We start from the raw sequence: 18034 nt of genomic DNA, 5'->3' as shown, positions 1-18034 counted from the left end.
TACTGAGGACAGAGCGCTCCGCCTCAGAGAGTGGAAGGTCAGAGAGGATAGTAAAGATCCGGTGTAGATGAGAGCTGGGATCAGAGAGGGGAGGAAGATGGAGCCTCTGAAGTCCCAGGAGTTGATGATGGGATCTGAGGGAGACGGGGTTGCAGAGTAGTGCTGGGGGAAGGGGAGACGGGAGTCACAATAGCAGCACATAAAGACCCGGCCTGGAGTTCAAGGCTGGAGTCACAGTTAGTGGTTGCGCAATCGCTTTGAAGGTGCCCATGGTCGTTGGAGGTGCTGGAGTCTGGGTTTTGAATATGCCCTGGGTTGCTGGAGCCAGCGAAATCAATGGCAGGAGCCGCAATCTGAAGTTCATGCCTGCTAGTGTCAGGGCCAGCAGGCTCTGGGGTCTGAAGATGTAGGATCTTGCGATCCTTGCCTAACATGACAAAGTCAAAAAAAGGGCGATTGCAGGCATGGAAATAACGGAGGATGAAATAACGGGCAGGTCCATTACAGGCGGCGAAGGAAGTGTCCTGAAGGTGTGGAAGGGTCTGGGATAGGGACACCAAGAACCTCTTCATGGCGGAGAGGGTTGCCTTCAGAGCTTGATGGGAGAAGCGACGGAAGGCAGAGTCAATAAAATATGAGTACCTGGGATCCTCAGAAGGTTGAGTCTGAGTCAAAATGTGGTGGAAAAGTTGAAGGGCTGAAGAAATTATAGATGGGGAGCAGTGAGAGATGGTTTCACTGAACTCCCGTTGAAGAGAAGGTTTAAACTTCTTCAGTGTAGGCATCACTGGAAGAGGCTTCACTGTAGTGAATTTAAAAACGCAAACATGAGGAAATTTGCAGATGCTGGAATTTCAAGCAACACACATCAAGGTTGCTGGTGAACGCAGCAGGCCAGGCAGCATGTATAGGAAGAGGTATAGTCAACGTTCTGGGCCGAAACCCTTCGTCAGGACTAACTGAAAGAAGAGATAGTAAAATATTTGAGAGGGGGAGGGGGAGATCAGAAATGATAGGAGAAGACAGGAGGGGAAGGATGGAGCCAAGAGCTGTGGCAAAAGGGATATGAGAGGATCATGTGATGGGAGGCCTCGGGAGAAAGAAAGGTGGAGGGGGGAAGCCCAGAGGATGGGCCAGGAGTATAGTGAGAGGGACAGAGGGAGAAAAAGGAGAGAGAAAAAATATTAATAATAATAAATAAATGACGGATGGGGTACGGAGGGGAGGTGGGGCATCAACGGAAGTTAGAGAAGTCAACTTCTCTGTTTTACTTAATCACTTTATATAATTTATTTGCCAATGTTAGTTAATTATTTGCTGCTGAAATGTCTTTGAAATGCAGTATTTAAACTGTTTTGTGAATACTGCTAAAGTTGCATTAATGCAGTGTATAATTTGTGTTGTACCTATGAACTGTTTTCCATTTAGCCATTTAGGAACATGAATTTTTAGGATTTCATGGCACGGATCACAATGGTGACAAATATTATCACAAATGTACAAAATACCACTTGCATTCTTAATGTTAAATAGGGGATCAAAACATTTACAATCTTAAAACACAAGATTAATTGTTTGGACTAAGCCTATCTTAATTCTTAAGAGATACTTTGACAAATCTTTGGATTCCCAAAATGCTTTTGGTTTATCTTGCCTGAAATTGCAGCTCAGCTTTGTTAAAAATTAAAATTAAAGACCTTTGAACAAAAACCATTAAGCCATTGGTTTACTTAGGAAAAGTTCTTGGCCGGTGTGGACATGATATTACAAAATAATTCATCATCAAATTGATCCAGGATTGGAGTTCAAAGTATTGGTTATTGTATTATAGCACAGGTTAGGAAATGAAATAATAATTTTTGTGGGCAGTCCCTGTGCTCCCTGCCATTTAGTTAGCTAGGAAATTATGCAATATTTAGACATGCCAAAAGTGGATATTAGTCAGCTAGCTCAAAAGTAATGGCACAATATTCACTCTGTAGAATTTAAAGGTAACATCAATCTGTTTAGCACAAAGACTTTGAAATGGTTGAGAACTTGTGAATCCCCTTACGTGAAAATGACTGTGAGATCCTAATCTTCATTTTTAGACACCCTTGCGCCCTTTAAGTCAAAACTAATCTTGATAAGTATTTTGCCTGAAGTCTGTGACATCCAAATACAAGTTTAATCACATAGTGGTTCATTGGATGCAGAAATATTTCTAAAATTTATGTTGCAAAATGCCACATATCCTGTGCTATTTCACAAGTTCTGACACCCGTGCGATGCCATTTTGTTTAGATTTTTACTTCTCTATTTCAAAGCCATTTGCCCACATCCGTTTAAGACCCAATCTCGTGTACCGCTGACCATGAAATTTGACAATACATTTATTCTAAGGCCATTTTCAAATATCCTGTTAATCCCACATTTGGAGATAACATTTCTTGGTGCAGGTACTTGTTCTTCCACCTGCTTCTGCAACAAAGTACCCCAAATGGCTTGGCTTTACTGTTTACTAGAAAAATATCCATTTGCAAGAAATGTATATAATCTAAGTGATGAAGTTTTGTTACATTCTGAGATGTGGAGGATCTGGGTGTTCTGGCCACTGTTTGCAAAAAAGATTAATTACATACACTACAAGTAAATAGGAAAAATAGCAATGCTTGTCGCAAGGGGGATTGAATCTAAAGGTAGCGAAGTTATTCTTGAGTTCTGTAGAGCAGAAGAAAATCAAAAATGAATTACTGTGTACAGTGTTGGTCTCCTTATTTCAGCAAGTATGTCAATATTGAAGCATGTAACTTCCTAAGGGATCTTGACAGAATATATAAGGAATGGATGTTGCCTCTAGAAAGCAAATCCAGAATTAGTAGACATTGTTTAAAATAAGAGGTCACACTTTTAAGACAGCTGAGGTGAATTCTTTTCCACCATATGGTCATGAGTTTTTGGAATTCTCATTTACAATGGGAAACAGAGTCTTTGAATGCTTTTAAGGCAGGGATAGATTGAATGATGGAGCAATCTTAAGGGTTTAAGTGACCTAAACCTGCTCTTAAAGTGTGTTCTTGTTGTTATATTTGGACTGAAGGCAGAAGTTTACTTGGGTTAGATTAACATCCTACACTTAATGGCCACTCTGTTATGTACACCTGTACACCTGGTTGTTAATGCAAATATCTAATTAGCCAATCATGTGGCAACAACTCAATGCATAAAAGCATGCAGACGTGATCGAGAATTTTGGTTGTTGTTTAAACCAAACATCAGAATGGGGAAGAAAAGTGATCTGAATCACTTGACCGTGGAATGATTATAGGTGCTATATGGGTGGTTTGAGTTCTCAGAAACTGCTGATCTCCTGGGATTTTCAGGCACAGCAGTATCTAGGGTTTACAGAGACTGGTGTGGAAAACAAAAAATATCTAGTGAACTGCAGTTCTGTGGGCAAAAATGCCTTGCTGATGAAAGGGAAAATGATCAGATTTGTTCAAGCTGACAGGAAGGCAACAGTAACTCAAATAACCATGCATTACAATAATGATACACAGAAGAGCATCTCTGAATGCACAACATGTCGAACCTTGAGGTGGATGGGCTACACTAGCAGAACACCATGAATGTACAGTCAGTAGCCACTTTATTAGGTACCCTTCTATTTTAGTAAGTTAATTAATTAAGAGCTGTCGCACTGAATATTGATTTTTTTCTTTACAATTATTGGATTGGTTAGGAAAATGAATAAAAATGAACATTTGATTATAATTATCAAAGAAACTTCAGAGCATTATCCCTGCTTTTTCTCTGTTCCCTCACATTTAATTCCTCTGAAGTTATTTAAATCCTTTTAGCTGAAGAGGAAAGATACCACATAGCTAAGAGGAGAGTCTTGTCATCTTGGCCAATATTCATGTTTGATCTGAAAACTCGAAAACAGATGACCTGATCTTTGTTCTCATTGATTCAGTGTACTTGTTATCCCTCTAATGTGTTGCCTTATTTCCCACATTATCTTTGTGATTATACTCCTAAATGATATCATTGGATCCAAAGCCCATCCCGAGATTGCAAAGAGAATGCACAGAATGCATTTGAATCACAGTTTGATGGAGCATGAAAACAGGACCTGCAGTACACTAATCTACTGTACCAACCATCAAGCATCCAGTTCCACAAAATCCACATTTATCCTGTTTTATTTTTCCCACATTCCTGTCAACTTCCCCAGGTCCTCCGTCTCACCTGCACACAGTACTCAGTGGACAAGTCGGGAGAAAAAAAATATTTTCATTGGTTCTGTGAACCATAGGCAAGTGATAATTTTTATTAGATGTGGTATTTTCCCTCCATGTTGGGACAAATGTTACTGCTATAACACATGGTCATCAAATAACACAATCTGCAGACCTGGATATGTGTCAGTTCGATTAACGAGAATTAATTGCAAATTACCGAATACATCCATGGACTGAAAACATCCAGTTTAATCTTGTTTTTGACGTAGTTTATTACTATCACATATACCGAGATGCAATGTAAAGCTTTTGTTCCGTTCAGAGAGATTATGCCATGCATAATTATATTGAGGCAGTAAAGAAAAAGAGGATGCAAAATATAGTGTAGCAATTGCCGAGAAAATGCAGAACTGGCAGATGAATAAAGTGCAAGGGCCACAGTGATATAGATTGGGAGTTCAAAAGTTCATCTTTATTTTCATTATGATCAGTAATAATTGTTCAGACATAGAAATCTGTATGTATAGGAATAGTCCAATGTTTGCAGAAAGTAACATCAAACTTTGGATTAGTCAATACTAGCCACACCCAAACACAAACCGCTTCCTTACAGGCTTGTACAGAAGCTTGCTAAATTTCACATTCATTTTTTTTGTATTGCTACACTAGAGTATTTTCTGTTTGTTGAATAGGTTGTATCATATGATATGATTCCACAGTTGTTATAGAATGCACTTCATGACAGGTGTTTATGTCAGGTGATTTCATTACATAGCTGATAAACATAGGGTACAACTTAAGCTGCTAATTTGTTTATTTTTGTCACATGTAACAAAGTACAGTGAAGAACGTTGTTTCGTATGACATCCATACAGATCACTTCATTCCAGCAATCCATTGAGGTAGTACAAGGGGAATCAGAATGCAGAATAAAATGTTCCAGTTCCAGGGAAAATCTCATGCCAGCAGATAGTAAGCTGCAAGGTCACAATGAGGCAGAAAATCTTTTGAGCACTTAATTCTTTGAGAATAAATACTGCACGAGTTCTGCTTTTTTTTTTTCTGGGTTCAGCTGTGAATATTGAAATGCCCAACCCCAGTAAAGAATATTTCTAGAACTTGGATCCCACAGTTATGAATGTGGTCTCTTGTTGGTTTTCTGCAAAAGCTACTTCTCCTTCAAGGAGGAGGAATGGAAACAATCGTGATTAAGTGCAATTAGTTGTGTTTTTATATATTTGAGTTCATATCCTGTGTAAGTTGTGATGGCAAAAGACTAAATGTAAAAAGTGTACAGAACAAGGTATGCATATCTTTACATGCCATTTATAAAGTCCATTATCTTCTGCCATAATATGTTTAAGATTCCACCATACATTCTCACTCATTAGTTTTTTCTTCTTTGTTTCTTCCACTATGAGTACATTACCTCACAGTTTGCTTTGACCTCTTTAGAATCTTAGTTTTAACTTTCCTCTTCCAAAAGCTTAATTTAAAGTAAATATACAGGAACTCTGAAACAATAATTTTGATGATTATCCCATATCTAATGCATTCTATTTCTGATGTTTCCACATCCATATTCTCACTTTAAGGACTCTTTATCTTGTTATTTCATGCTCTCATTATTTATTGCTATTTTTTACTGTATATTTGCATTTGCAGTTTGCTGTTCATTGATCCTGCTTACAGTTACTTTTCTATAGATTTGCTAAGTATGCCTACAGGGAAAATAATCTCAGGGTTGTATGTGGTGACATGTACGTACTCTGATAATAAATTTTATTTTGGACTTTGACATCTGCATTTTGGCAAGCTCTCTTTAATGATTCAGATGGGTTCCCTGAAAGACGTCCATATCCTATCACTTATGCCAGTTCAGCTTGCAATGCTATTGTGTATTTATACATGCACGTTCACAAGTCGCATCAGTGTGAAACTAAGTAATGACATAAAAATTATTTTTGAATTGCTTGTTCAGTATTGTACTATAGGATCCAAAATCATTAAGTCAAACCATCATGAAAGTCAGCTACAAACTGCAGCTTCTTTCTGAACCCTCTTGATCTCATGTCATAATAATCACTACATTCATATTTAAAGTGGTGTTTGGTAAATTCCTCATCAGTAAGGGTGTCAAGGACTGCAGGGAGAAGGCAGGAGACTGGGGTTGAAAGGGACAATAAATCAGCCTCGGTGGAATGGTGGAGCACACTCACTGGGGCAAATGGCCCAACGCTGCTCCTTTGTCTTTTGGTCTTATGACTTATGAATACTTCCCCTCTCTTTAGTCTGCTGAGTTACCATATGTCACCACTATATTAATGAATGATTGAGATTGGATCATACACACTATTCTACTATCTCACAAGCCTCACACAACTGCTTTTATTTCAAACAGGGCCATCACAAAATGCATAGTAGTTCCTTCAGTTTGCCTTGTTGCTCTGCCGATACTTAGCCATTTTTCTCAGTACTTAATCTAATTTAAGAAGTTGATATGGTCTCTGGTTTAACCATTAATTTAATGTTGGCATCTGTTGGTTTCATAAGTACTCTAATGTTTTGTCCAATCCTTGTCCACTTGGAAATGTAAAAGGGTGCCCAGGGGTCTAATATACTGCATATTCACTTTATACCACAGCTATATTGCTTAAAATCATTGAGCCACAGACATTATAGAGTAAACAGATTGGAAGCAGATCTTTCAGCCCACTGAATCCACACTGCTTATCGAGCATCTACGTACACTAGTCAGATTTTCATCCCGTTTTATTTCCCATGTTCTACTTGATGAACCATCAAGGTTATGCACTTAAAATTGATATTAGTTCTCTTTGCATGCGTTTATCAGTCCAACCAGAGATCCTTGACTTTACCACCAGTTGTTGCCACTTGAAAGTGGACAATAAGACACAGGAGCAGAATTAGGCCTTTCAGCCCATTGGTTTTCTCTGCCATCACATCGTGGTTTATTTATTATCCCTCTCAACATCATTCCCGTCTTCTTTCCATAACCTCTGACACCCTGACTAATCAAAAATGTATCAACTTCCACTTAAAATATATTCAATGACATGGCTACACTATAGCTGTCTGTGGCAATGAATTCCACAGATACACTACACTCTGGATAAAGAAATTCCTCCTCATCTCTGTTCTAAAGGGACATGCTTCTATTGTGAGGTTGTGTTCTCTGCTCCTAGACTCCCCCACTATAGGATACATCTTCTCCATTCTATCTAGGGGTTTCAATATTCAATAGGTTTCAATGAGATTCCGCTCTCATTCTTCTTAACTCCAGTGAATACAGGCCCAGAACCATCAAAACATTGTCATCCCCATTCCCAGAATCATTGTTGTGAATCTCCTCTGGATCCTCTCCAATGCCTGCACATATTTTCCTAGATAAGGGGCCCAAAACTGCTCACAATACTCCAAATGCAGTCTGACCAGTACATTATAAAGCCTGAGCATTACAGCCCTGCTCATACATTCTAGTCATCTCGAAATGAGTGCTAACATTGCATTTGCCTCCAACTCAACCTGCAAGATAAATTTAGGGAATGCTGCTCAAGGACTCCCAAATTCCCTTGCACCTCTGATTTTTGAATGGTTCCCCTCATTTAGAACAGTCTATGCCTTTATTCTTCCTACCAGAGTGCAAGGCCAGACGCTTCCCTATGCTATACTCCATCTGCCACATCTTTGGCCCATTCCTCTGATGGCCCTTCTGCAAACTTCCTGCTTCTTCAACACTACCTGCTCCTCCACCTATCTTTGTATCTGCAAACCTGGCTGAGTAGGTGTCAATTCCATCATCCAAATCATTGACGTATAACATGAAAACACTGATCCCTATGGAACCAGTAATACCATGGGCTCTTATCTTTTTAATTAGCCTCATGTATGGCAACTTGTCAAAGGTGTTCTGAAAATACATGTAAACAACATCCACTGACTCTTCTTTGTCTATCATACCTGTGAGTTTCTCAAAGAATTCTAATAGATTTGTCAGGCCAGATTTCCACTTGAGCAAACTATGCTGACCTTGGCTATTTTATCATGTTCCTACAAGTACCCTGAAACCTCATCATTAATAATGGACTCCAACATCTTCTCAACTACTGAAGTCAGGCAAACTGGCCTATAATGTCCTTTCTTTGGGCTTCCTTCCTTAATAAATGGAATGATATTTGAAATTTTCCAGTCCTCCAAAACCATACCAGGATCTAGTGATTCTAGAAAGTTCGTCACTAATGCCTCTGCAAGTCTCTTTAGCTCTTTAGCTATCTCTTTCAGAATGCTGGGGTGTAGATCATCTACTCCAAGTGATTTCTTTATCTTCAGATCATTCAGATTCCCAAGCGACTTCTCCTTAATAATAGCAACTATACTCACTTCTGCACCCTGACATTCTTGAATGCCTGGCATACTGCTAATGTTTTCCACAGTGAAGACTGATGCAAAGTACTCATTAAGTTGATCCAGCAATTTTTTTTGTCCCCCAATCCTACCTCTCCAGTGTCATTTTCCAGTAGCCTGATATCCACTCTCACCTCTCTTTTACTCTTTATATATCTGAAACAGTTTTAGGTATCCTCTGTTACATTATTGGCTAGCTGACCTTCTGGCAGCATGTTCAATGCACCGTTCACTCTGTGTTTAAAAAAAAATTACCTGACATCACCTTATACTTGCCTTCAATCACCTTAAAATTATAACCTCTTGTATTAAATAATACAAACAATTTACTTTGAAAATACATATTTAATGTTGACATTTTTGATATGATAAACATTAGGAATAATGTGAATATAGTATTCACAGATGGTAATTTTAATTGAAGACGTGGCATATTACTTTTGGAATGGTTAGTGTCTGATGAATGTACTTTCTTGATAACTGGTACAAATGCCAAACTTGAAAGAGAAATCTGACAATTTTGTGATTATCAATTACAATCTCTGTTTTCTAAAATTGCTTATTTATTATTCATTCATGAGATATGAAAAATTACTGGGGGAAACAACATTTATTATCTTTAACTCTAGTGAGCCAGCCAACTTCTCGAATTGTAGCAGGGTGTGAAATGAAAATGTAATCACCCTGAATTCCAGGCATTTTCACCAGTGATGGTGAAAGAGCAGCATTAGCAAAGTCAGAAGGTACATCACTTAAGGGGGGCCTTGGAAATAGTCATATTTTTTCTGTGACTGCTCTCCCTAATACTTTTTGATGTTAGATATTGCAGATTTAGGATTTGCTGATATGGGGGTTGCAACAGGGGCTTCAGAAGATATTAACCAACACCTGGATCTGCCATTTTGGCATTACAATTTAACCATAATCATGAAATCTTAAATGATTTCAAATTGCAACATATTAACATTCTAATTCTCTCTGGTTCCACATAAGCAACTTTCATATCAAATGTAATGTACCCAGAGAGTTGTGCAGGCCAATTGTGTAGTAGGTACCAGCCCAGATGTCTGACATAAAGAGATCTCGTCCTGTGAGAAACCAGTAGGGTAGTGTGATAGCAGTCTGTTTCACATCTTTCAATATTTTCAATTTTCATTAACTTTAAGTGAAATAAAATGTTGTACAAATCAGAAACTATTGCATTTTCTGGTTACTGAAGAACAATATTAGGAGAACTCTGCACTTTCTAAATTAGCATATTAAGAACTATGGTCTAAACAGTCATTTTTAAGCAAGGTATACATTTATAGTTAAGCAATTTGATCGGCTTGGTGGACAGATAAGACATTTATTTAAGCTGGTTGAAATCTCAGGGTTATAAGGAATATTGTACAGGCTTTTAAACTGGAATGTGAGATTAGAAATTCGGAAATGAGCCCAAATGCTTCATGTGTGTATTGCATTATATGAATGATAACTCTCTCACTTATCTCTAAAAAGTATGTTTCCACTTACACGTAGATGATTCTCATCGAATTGTATTAACTTTCTTTCAGGTTCAGTCAGTCCAATCCCGAGAAAAGAGAGTAAGTACCTTCTTCGCTATCGTTCGTTCAAATCGAACACAGAGTTAACTTTATCTGCAGTGCATGACTATTGTATGATATTTACAATGGACGGTTGAACTCCAATCTTATTTTATGCTCTGTTGTCATGTGTTTCCTAACAGCCTTTCTGATCTGATTTAATAAAAATGGCTTAATTATTTCATATATACAGGCCTGTTGCTAAATAACAGATGCATTGAAAATCAACTTGTGTCAATAATGAACACTGGGAATTGTATCAAAAGCAAAAAAAAAAGACTATTTTGCCTTCAGCAAAAGTATTAGTTTTACAATAGGATGAAGAATAAACAGTTTAAATTTCAAAGTTCAAAGTACATTTATTGTCAAAGTATGTATACATTAAATGACCTTGAGATTCGTCTTCTAACAGGCAGTCACAAAACAAAGATGTCCCTCCAAAAAACATGTATACATAAAGACAGTCAAACACCCAATGTGCAGAAAACAAAATCACATCATGCCATAAAAAAGAACCCATAAAAAAAGAATACAATAACCCATAAAACAGAAGACCATTAAACACCCAAAGTGCACTGAAAAAAAATTATGCAAACAGTAACCACAAGCAAAATAGGGTTTCTGAACCGAAGTCCACAAGAGAGACCCATAGCTCAGCACAGAGCCAAATAAACAACGATCTAAACTGGCTTTTAATTGGCCTCAATATCCTGACCTTTTCAATTTGGCTTGGTTCTTTACTTGCCGTCCCAACAACAGGTTCTGCCACTTGGATACGGCGGACTTTGCCGCCTTGGTTCGGCCTGTAAATCTCCCTCCGCACATTGCGTTCAGTTGTGACTGGCGCCTAGGCAACGTTGCTTCGTGTTAAGGTTTTGATGTGTTTTTCCAGTTGCTTGATGAACAGTTTACCAAAGCCAGTTGCCAAAGTGAGTAAATAAACATGGATGAATGAAGATTAAGAAAGTCCTTTTGTTTTTGGTTCATTGTTCACACACCACATTCCCTCAGGTTATGCGCATTGTCTAATATGGAGAATTGGTGGTTTTTTTTAAAAGATTTTTTTCACCATCAGCCTCTTGATGATATCATTAATGTTATCCACTGTTGAAATCAACATGTGATGATTCACTGCTTCCTGCCCCTAACCACTATGAATAGGCTGGATATTAACACCGTGATAATAATTGTCAAGGTAAAGTGAGCATTAGTATCCCTGAAATATTGGAACAGTAAGCTTATATTGATGTTGGAATGCAATTTGCATTCCTGACTGATCCTTACTCAGTTAATATATTGTCCAATATTTCAATCTTTCTACTTTTTTTCCCCAGTGGCACCTCAGATGGAAATTTCATTTGAAATGCCACTGAAAAAGGAATTGGAAAGATTAGAAAATCTCATAAAATCTGGCCTGTTTCTCAGTTATGTTAACTCGAAATTGATCGTAATTCATTTTGAACATTTTAAGTAAACACCGTAGTGAACCCATCCATGCCTTCTTGCAAAATCAGGTAACAATTTCATCATCAAATATCATTTCTTTGCTAGACAAAATTCACCAAAATTCCGTCAATGAATTTTATCTTGAAGCAATTACATTTGATCTTTCTTTTCCACTGGGAATAGAAGTTACCTTGGACAACAAAATGTGTGCTCTGTTGAAGTTCAGGTCAATGGGCATTTATGTATAGAAATTTGTCCATATTTCATTTCATTTTTCTTCTGCAACCAACGCCTAATCTAAATAAAATGAATCCTGACAACGTTGGTATGACTGCGATATTTTATCAAATGTGACATTTCTTTCTGAACTGTATCACATTGTTCATTAAAATATTATAAATTGGAACGATTTGGTTCTTTTAGAGTTGCACAAGTGATCACATATGGATAGTAACTTAACAATAACCCCAACTGTCAACAAACTAAAGCTCAATAATTTGTGATGGAATGTAGTCAAGAGGTAATATTCATCCTTTGTAACAAGGCCAAAATGTTGTTGAGTGTGATAGGCAAGTTATTTTACTCCATGCATGTTTGGTTCCAATTTTGAAGTCCTTCAATTTCACCCACAAGCAGAGTTCACCAGTATGCCTGAAGAAACAGTGACTACTGGCATGCGCAGCAGTCATGCATCGTAAAATAAGACTCGTACCCCAAAGCAAGTTTAATGGAAGTGAGGGCTGAATAGCTCAATTTTGTCTTAATCCTGCCTGGAGGACCAAGTGTGATGTTCTAAATTCATATAGGTTTGGCTGGATGAGGCACATATTCATGCAGTATACCTTATGAATGACAATGACCTCATGTCCTAGATTCTGCTGAACTATACAGCAGAGTCACTACTCCTGGCATCCACAAATATTCCATTAAATGCTGAAATGTATAGGATGTATATCTCGATTCCAAACAATATTTGAGATTACAATCTTCACTTGATGAACGTATTAGGGAATCACCTTCAGACATGAATCAAATTGCCTGTTTTGTTAATATACCTATGTAAAACATAAGACCTGTGCACTCAGAAGTAATTAGAATATTAGTAAGTTGCAACTCAAAAGCAAGATGCTAGAATTCCAAAGTAAAATACAAAATACTATGCAGCACTTGATTTTCACTGAACAATGGCAGAGTCCCAATAAAAGAGAATTACTTTATCCCATTGCTTATTGGTAACTGTTCCCGTGACCTGCTAAGTAATGCCATTCTCTGCTCTTTCCCCATGCAGTTGCAGGTCTGGTTGAATTTCTCCATTTTCATTGTGTTTCTTTTTCAGAGGTCTAAAGTGAAGGATTCCATGATAATGGAACATGAACTGTGTTTGACCCACATTGCCAAACCTCATTCAGGCACCAATAAAAATACCTCACATTCATATACTTCTTTAAATCTTTCTTATTTTAATATTGCCTTGAGTTCCATCCAAAGAACATGGATGAAAATGATCTATGGATTCTGTTGAACAGCCTCGCTGAACACTCTCTGGTCTCACTGCTGTATATAAATTGAGATCACTTACTTTTACACATTTACAGAATAAAGCTCAACTTTATTTGTCACTTGTATGTTGAAGCGTCGTAACATACAGTGAAATGCCACATTGTGGCATAGACCAACACAGTCTGAGGATGTGTTGGCGGTGGGAGCAGCCTGAAATGGTTGCATTGCTTCCTGTACAAACATAGCATGCCTACAACTTACTAGCCCTTTCTCATATGTTTGAACTTAATGAAATATTTAGGTGCTTGATGCAAAATTTGATTAACCAAACAATGACCTCAATACAATTTATATTACCTGTAATTAATTGTTGTTCAACTGGGTGTGATGCCTCTTCTGTTTGATTGATGATCTTCCCTTCATTTTGTCTTGTTTACGCCCACGTTCAATCTAACTGCAGAAGACTTGGACCTGAGTTGACAAGCTCAGTTGATATCTGTGGACAACCATTTCCAAGGAGAATGGCATCACCTATTCCTTCCCAGTTAGTAGTGAAGTCTGGGCTGTGGTTTCTACCTTTGCAAGTGTGGCATTACTCCTCACATTGCTGTTTTTCAAACAGATGACTTACACCTCACACTCACCAGCATAGCTCCACTATCAGTGACGACTTCATTCACAACAGGTTCAAGTATATCCATAGTGATGGACAACTTTTTGATTTTAAATTAAAATGGATATGAATCATAATCAAGTACCCACTATTTATTCCCTTTATCTGTTCTTTTTTCAATGATGGCAACATCATAAAGGATGTTAAGACACTGAGAAAATAATTTCATCCCATTATTAATCAGCAGCTGTTTGTTCAAACTGCATAAATTCTGCTCTTTTCCCCATTTTCACCTTAATTCTAAGCACAGACAGCTACAATTCAGGTGAACTTTTCCATTTTCATTATCCATATTTCTTTGAAAATGCAAGATATAAGTTACAGAAAATTAATGCAAAAAGTAAATATACTTTTTAATGCCAAATAAAGATTGGTTTGTAAGGAAAAGCTGACTTAACCACATTGAGGTATGAATAGCATCCCAACATGATATTTGCTGGTAGAAACCATCTTAAGTACTTTTCCCTGATTTGTTAAGTTTCTTATTGGCTCGCTCTTTACAATATGAATGAAATGTTCTTTAGACCAATAAACAAAGGATTTGCTCAATATTATCTTACTCTTTTATAGAATTTCCTACTGGCTTTCCTCTATGAAGTACTTTATCATATAAAATACTTTATGAAAACTATAATTGGCTGGATTCTGCAGTGTGGCTAAGCATTTCCTGCTCTTGCAAAACCAGATCAACTGTCCTCAATGCAGAAATCCAAAGGATATTGCCAGAGATCATTGTGTGCAGTTCTGGTCACTCTTTTATAGGAAGGACGTGTAAAGGTGCAGAATAAGTATCCCAGGAGTTTGCCTGGATTAGAGAGTAGGAAAAGTTGGACAAACATGTCTTCTTCTCCCTAGAGCATTGGAGACTGAGGGAGACCTGAAGGAGGATTTTAAAACTGTGGGAGGTACAGATAAGATAGACAGTCAGAATCATTTTCCCAAGGTTCAAATGTGAAGCACCAGAGGACATGATATTATGGTTACAGGGTTAAAGTTTAAAGATGACATGAGGGCCAAGTTCTTTACACAGAGTGGTAGGTGCCTGGAAAGAGCTACCAGATGTAGTAGTGGGAGCAGGCAGTTCCATGTTGAAGAATAATCAGCTTCAGTTGAAATCTGTGGGCAACTGTATGCAATGAGAATTATATGAGCCGTTCCTCTAGAGCTTGTAGTGAAGTTTCTGCTTTTGTTTCTATCTATTCTGATATCGTATGTATTATTCCTCTCACTTTTGTTCTTCCAGCAGGTCACTCAGCATTCACATCCACCAGCACAGCTTCTTCATCAGTGCACACTTCAACTGTAGCAGGTTCAAGTAGGTTCATGGCGATAAAGTTGTTTTTATCAAGATGTTTTATATCTAATTCCAAATCTTTACAAAGTGTATTGATTGTTCTTATTTTCCAATAAAATCACCAACTTCAGTCCACCTCCAGGTACCGTCGTCAGTGCTATGAAGCCCAGTTAGTGTGTGTTACCTCTCAGAGGAGAATGCTGTAGAAACTATGTGCCCTCAATGATTTGGTGGAAAGTTACAGAATGACTGTAGAATAGAAGCGTATAGTAGTACTGAAGAACTCAATTTGATGAATCCATCAGCAGCTGCTGTTTGTTTAAACTATTTAAATAATCCCATACTTCTGCTCTTTCTCTTTGGTTACCTTGATTTCATAGAGGCAATGGCAATTAAGGCTGAAACTATCTGTTTTCATGATCTGTGGTAATTAGGCAGAAGTCTAAAATGAAGGATTCCAAAAAGAGCTATGTTAGACAAATTTTAATATTGTGCTTAATGTCAAAAAATGTACTTAAATTAGTTTAATCCCATCAGGTTGAAAAAGAAGCAGTCATTGGAGCCCTAAACTGTTGGGGAAAAATAATGTACATTATGGTTCAGTCTGAAATCCAGCCACCGGTTTCTGTGTGTTAAGGCAGTGCCCCTCACACACTTTAGTTCTTCCACTTTTCACCCATACTCACAGGCATTGGACACCAGCAGTTATTACTACATTCACAACAGGCTCCTGCAAGTCCACAGATATGCAATGGCTTTTCACTTTCAAATTAAGATGTGTAAGAAGTGCCTACAATGTATTATTGTCCAAGTCTGAGTTTCTTTCAAAGATATAAATTGGAGGCATTTCTAGACAGTTTGGTTGTGGCTGAGAAGCACAGTTTAAATGTGTTGACAGCCATCTGTGGAGGAGAATGGTGTAAATAACTCCCTCCCGCTCTATAGTAAAGAGAATATTGTAGTTTCCTTCTGTTCAGATGTGGCACGCATTGCTCATCACACTTTTGTTCTTCCAGCAGATCATTCATCACGCACACTCACCAGCACAGCTTCACCATCAGTGACTACTTCATCTGCAAAAAATCCAAGTAGGTCCACAGAGGTTCCCCAGTTGTTTTTTAATCAAAATACTTAAAAAAAACAAATAGCCGCAATATATTATCTTTGAGGACAATGCGTCAAGTCATCTAGCTTTTCTTGTTGGAAGCATGTCTACATTGATGATACATTATGAATGAGAGTGGTCTTGTAACCTGGGTTTTGCTGAGCATCAATGGCGCCCACTCAACAAGACTGAAAGCACCTCTGGTATTAATAAATACCTTGCTAAATGCAGAAACCTTCAGCTTATTGGCAGTCTTTCCCTGATCTTCAGCCGTTTGGGATTACTGGCTCTACGTGTGGAACCTCTAGAAACCCATTTTCAAATGTGACTTGAAAAAAGTTACCCATCTTGTTATCATACTGAATACCAGTGTAAAGTCAGGGTAACTACTTCTTTGAGAAGTTGCATGTAAGTGCAAAATAGTGTAGAAGGTGTATATCTGAAATAAGAAGAATTCGCCATTTTCTTAGCTCATTAGGAAACAACCATGGAGAATTTTGCTGAAATAATGAATTTGATCACTTCTGATCTGCTCTCTGTTTGCTGCATTTTCTGATATTAAACTGAAGGAACTTCTGACCAATAACTTCAGGTTTCTCAGGAGAAATGATGCTTCAGGTATTTTAAAATGCCAGAGTTTACCTTAAGTTAAAACTTAATATTTGTTCAACATCTTCTTCATAATAGAGTTTCTAGGATTCAACCTTCATTATATTCCTTGGAGCAATGATGGAAATATGACCTAGATTGCATTTTAACTTTTTATTTTGCTCTTTGTGTAGCCTCTTCACTGATTGGTTGATGTCCAAATTGTGCTTTCTACTTGTTATACTCACATCAAATTTAGTCTTTCATCAGCAGGCTTACTCAAAACTAATCAAGTTCAGTTAAAGCCTGTGGACAACTGTTAGCAATGAGAATGATGTGAACGATTCCTGAAGAGTTAGACATTCGTTCCTATCTATTCAGGTATTCCATGCATTATTCCTCTCACATTTGATCTTCCTACAGGTCACTCCTCACTCACATTCACCAGCACGGCCTCTTCATCAGTGAACGTCTTATTTATAGCAGGTTCAAGTAGATCCATAGAGATGATCTTGCTTTTTATTTTTAAATCCCAATCTTCAGAAACCGTATGTGCAAAATGTATTGACATTCTTCTAAACCCTTAATGATACCTAATTCAATCTTTCTCCAGATCCCATACAGGGTGTTAACATGCTGAGTTGCCTTGCAGAGGAGAATGCTGTACAAATCACATGTCCTCAACAATTCAGTGGGATTTGATAATTACATAATGATTATAGAATCATAAAGAATAATATAGCATTGAAGAGTTGGTGAATTAATCAGCTGTAGCTTTTTGTTTAAGCTGTTTATATAATCCCAGTCCTCTGCTCTTTCCCTGTGGTAACCTTAATTTCACAGAGAGAGCAGCAATTCAAGTTGAATTTTTCCATATCTGTACTACATTGACGGAAATCTAAAACAAAAGGATCTAAAAGGATTTGGGTTTTTAAGTCACATGGATGTTAATATATTGGTTAATGTCAAACAAAGGCTTATGCAAACTTGTGTAATGACATTGAAAAGCAAGTCATCTGAACCTCATTTATTTGGGGTGGGGGAATAATGCATCTGAAGATTTGGTCTGAAACCCAGCCTGTGGGTTGCATGTGTTGAGGTGTACCAGGCACTACTCCTCACACTTTAGATTTTCACTCTTCAATCGCACTCACGGGCACTGGCCACCAACACTACTACATTCAAAACACGTCC

General features: G+C 37.7%; 1 protein-coding gene across 20 annotated transcripts in view; it reads left to right on the top strand.

Annotated features, from left to right (window-relative positions):
• The window catches only part of ptprc (protein tyrosine phosphatase receptor type C), a 158451-nt gene that overhangs the window by 38754 nt on the left and 101663 nt on the right, over positions 1–18034 (top strand). For 8 of the 20 annotated variants that reach the window (XM_072274160.1, XM_072274156.1, XM_072274151.1 and 5 more), the window contains exons 3-5: positions 10205–10234; positions 15097–15168; positions 16164–16235. In XM_072274160.1, the coding sequence (XP_072130261.1) occupies positions 10205–10234; positions 15097–15168; positions 16164–16235 (174 nt within the window). The remainder of the gene's footprint in view (positions 1–10204; positions 10235–15096; positions 15169–16163; positions 16236–18034) is intronic. The other 12 variants (XM_072274166.1, XM_072274167.1, XM_072274165.1 and 9 more) reach the window with 5 other exon arrangements.

This window comes from Mobula birostris, chromosome 12, assembly GCF_030028105.1.
Source record: "Mobula birostris isolate sMobBir1 chromosome 12, sMobBir1.hap1, whole genome shotgun sequence".
In the NCBI taxonomy this organism is placed as follows: domain Eukaryota; kingdom Metazoa; phylum Chordata; class Chondrichthyes; order Myliobatiformes; family Myliobatidae; genus Mobula; species Mobula birostris.
The sequence above is the reverse complement of the archived record's forward strand: the minus strand, read 5'-3'. Positions and strand labels throughout refer to the sequence as shown.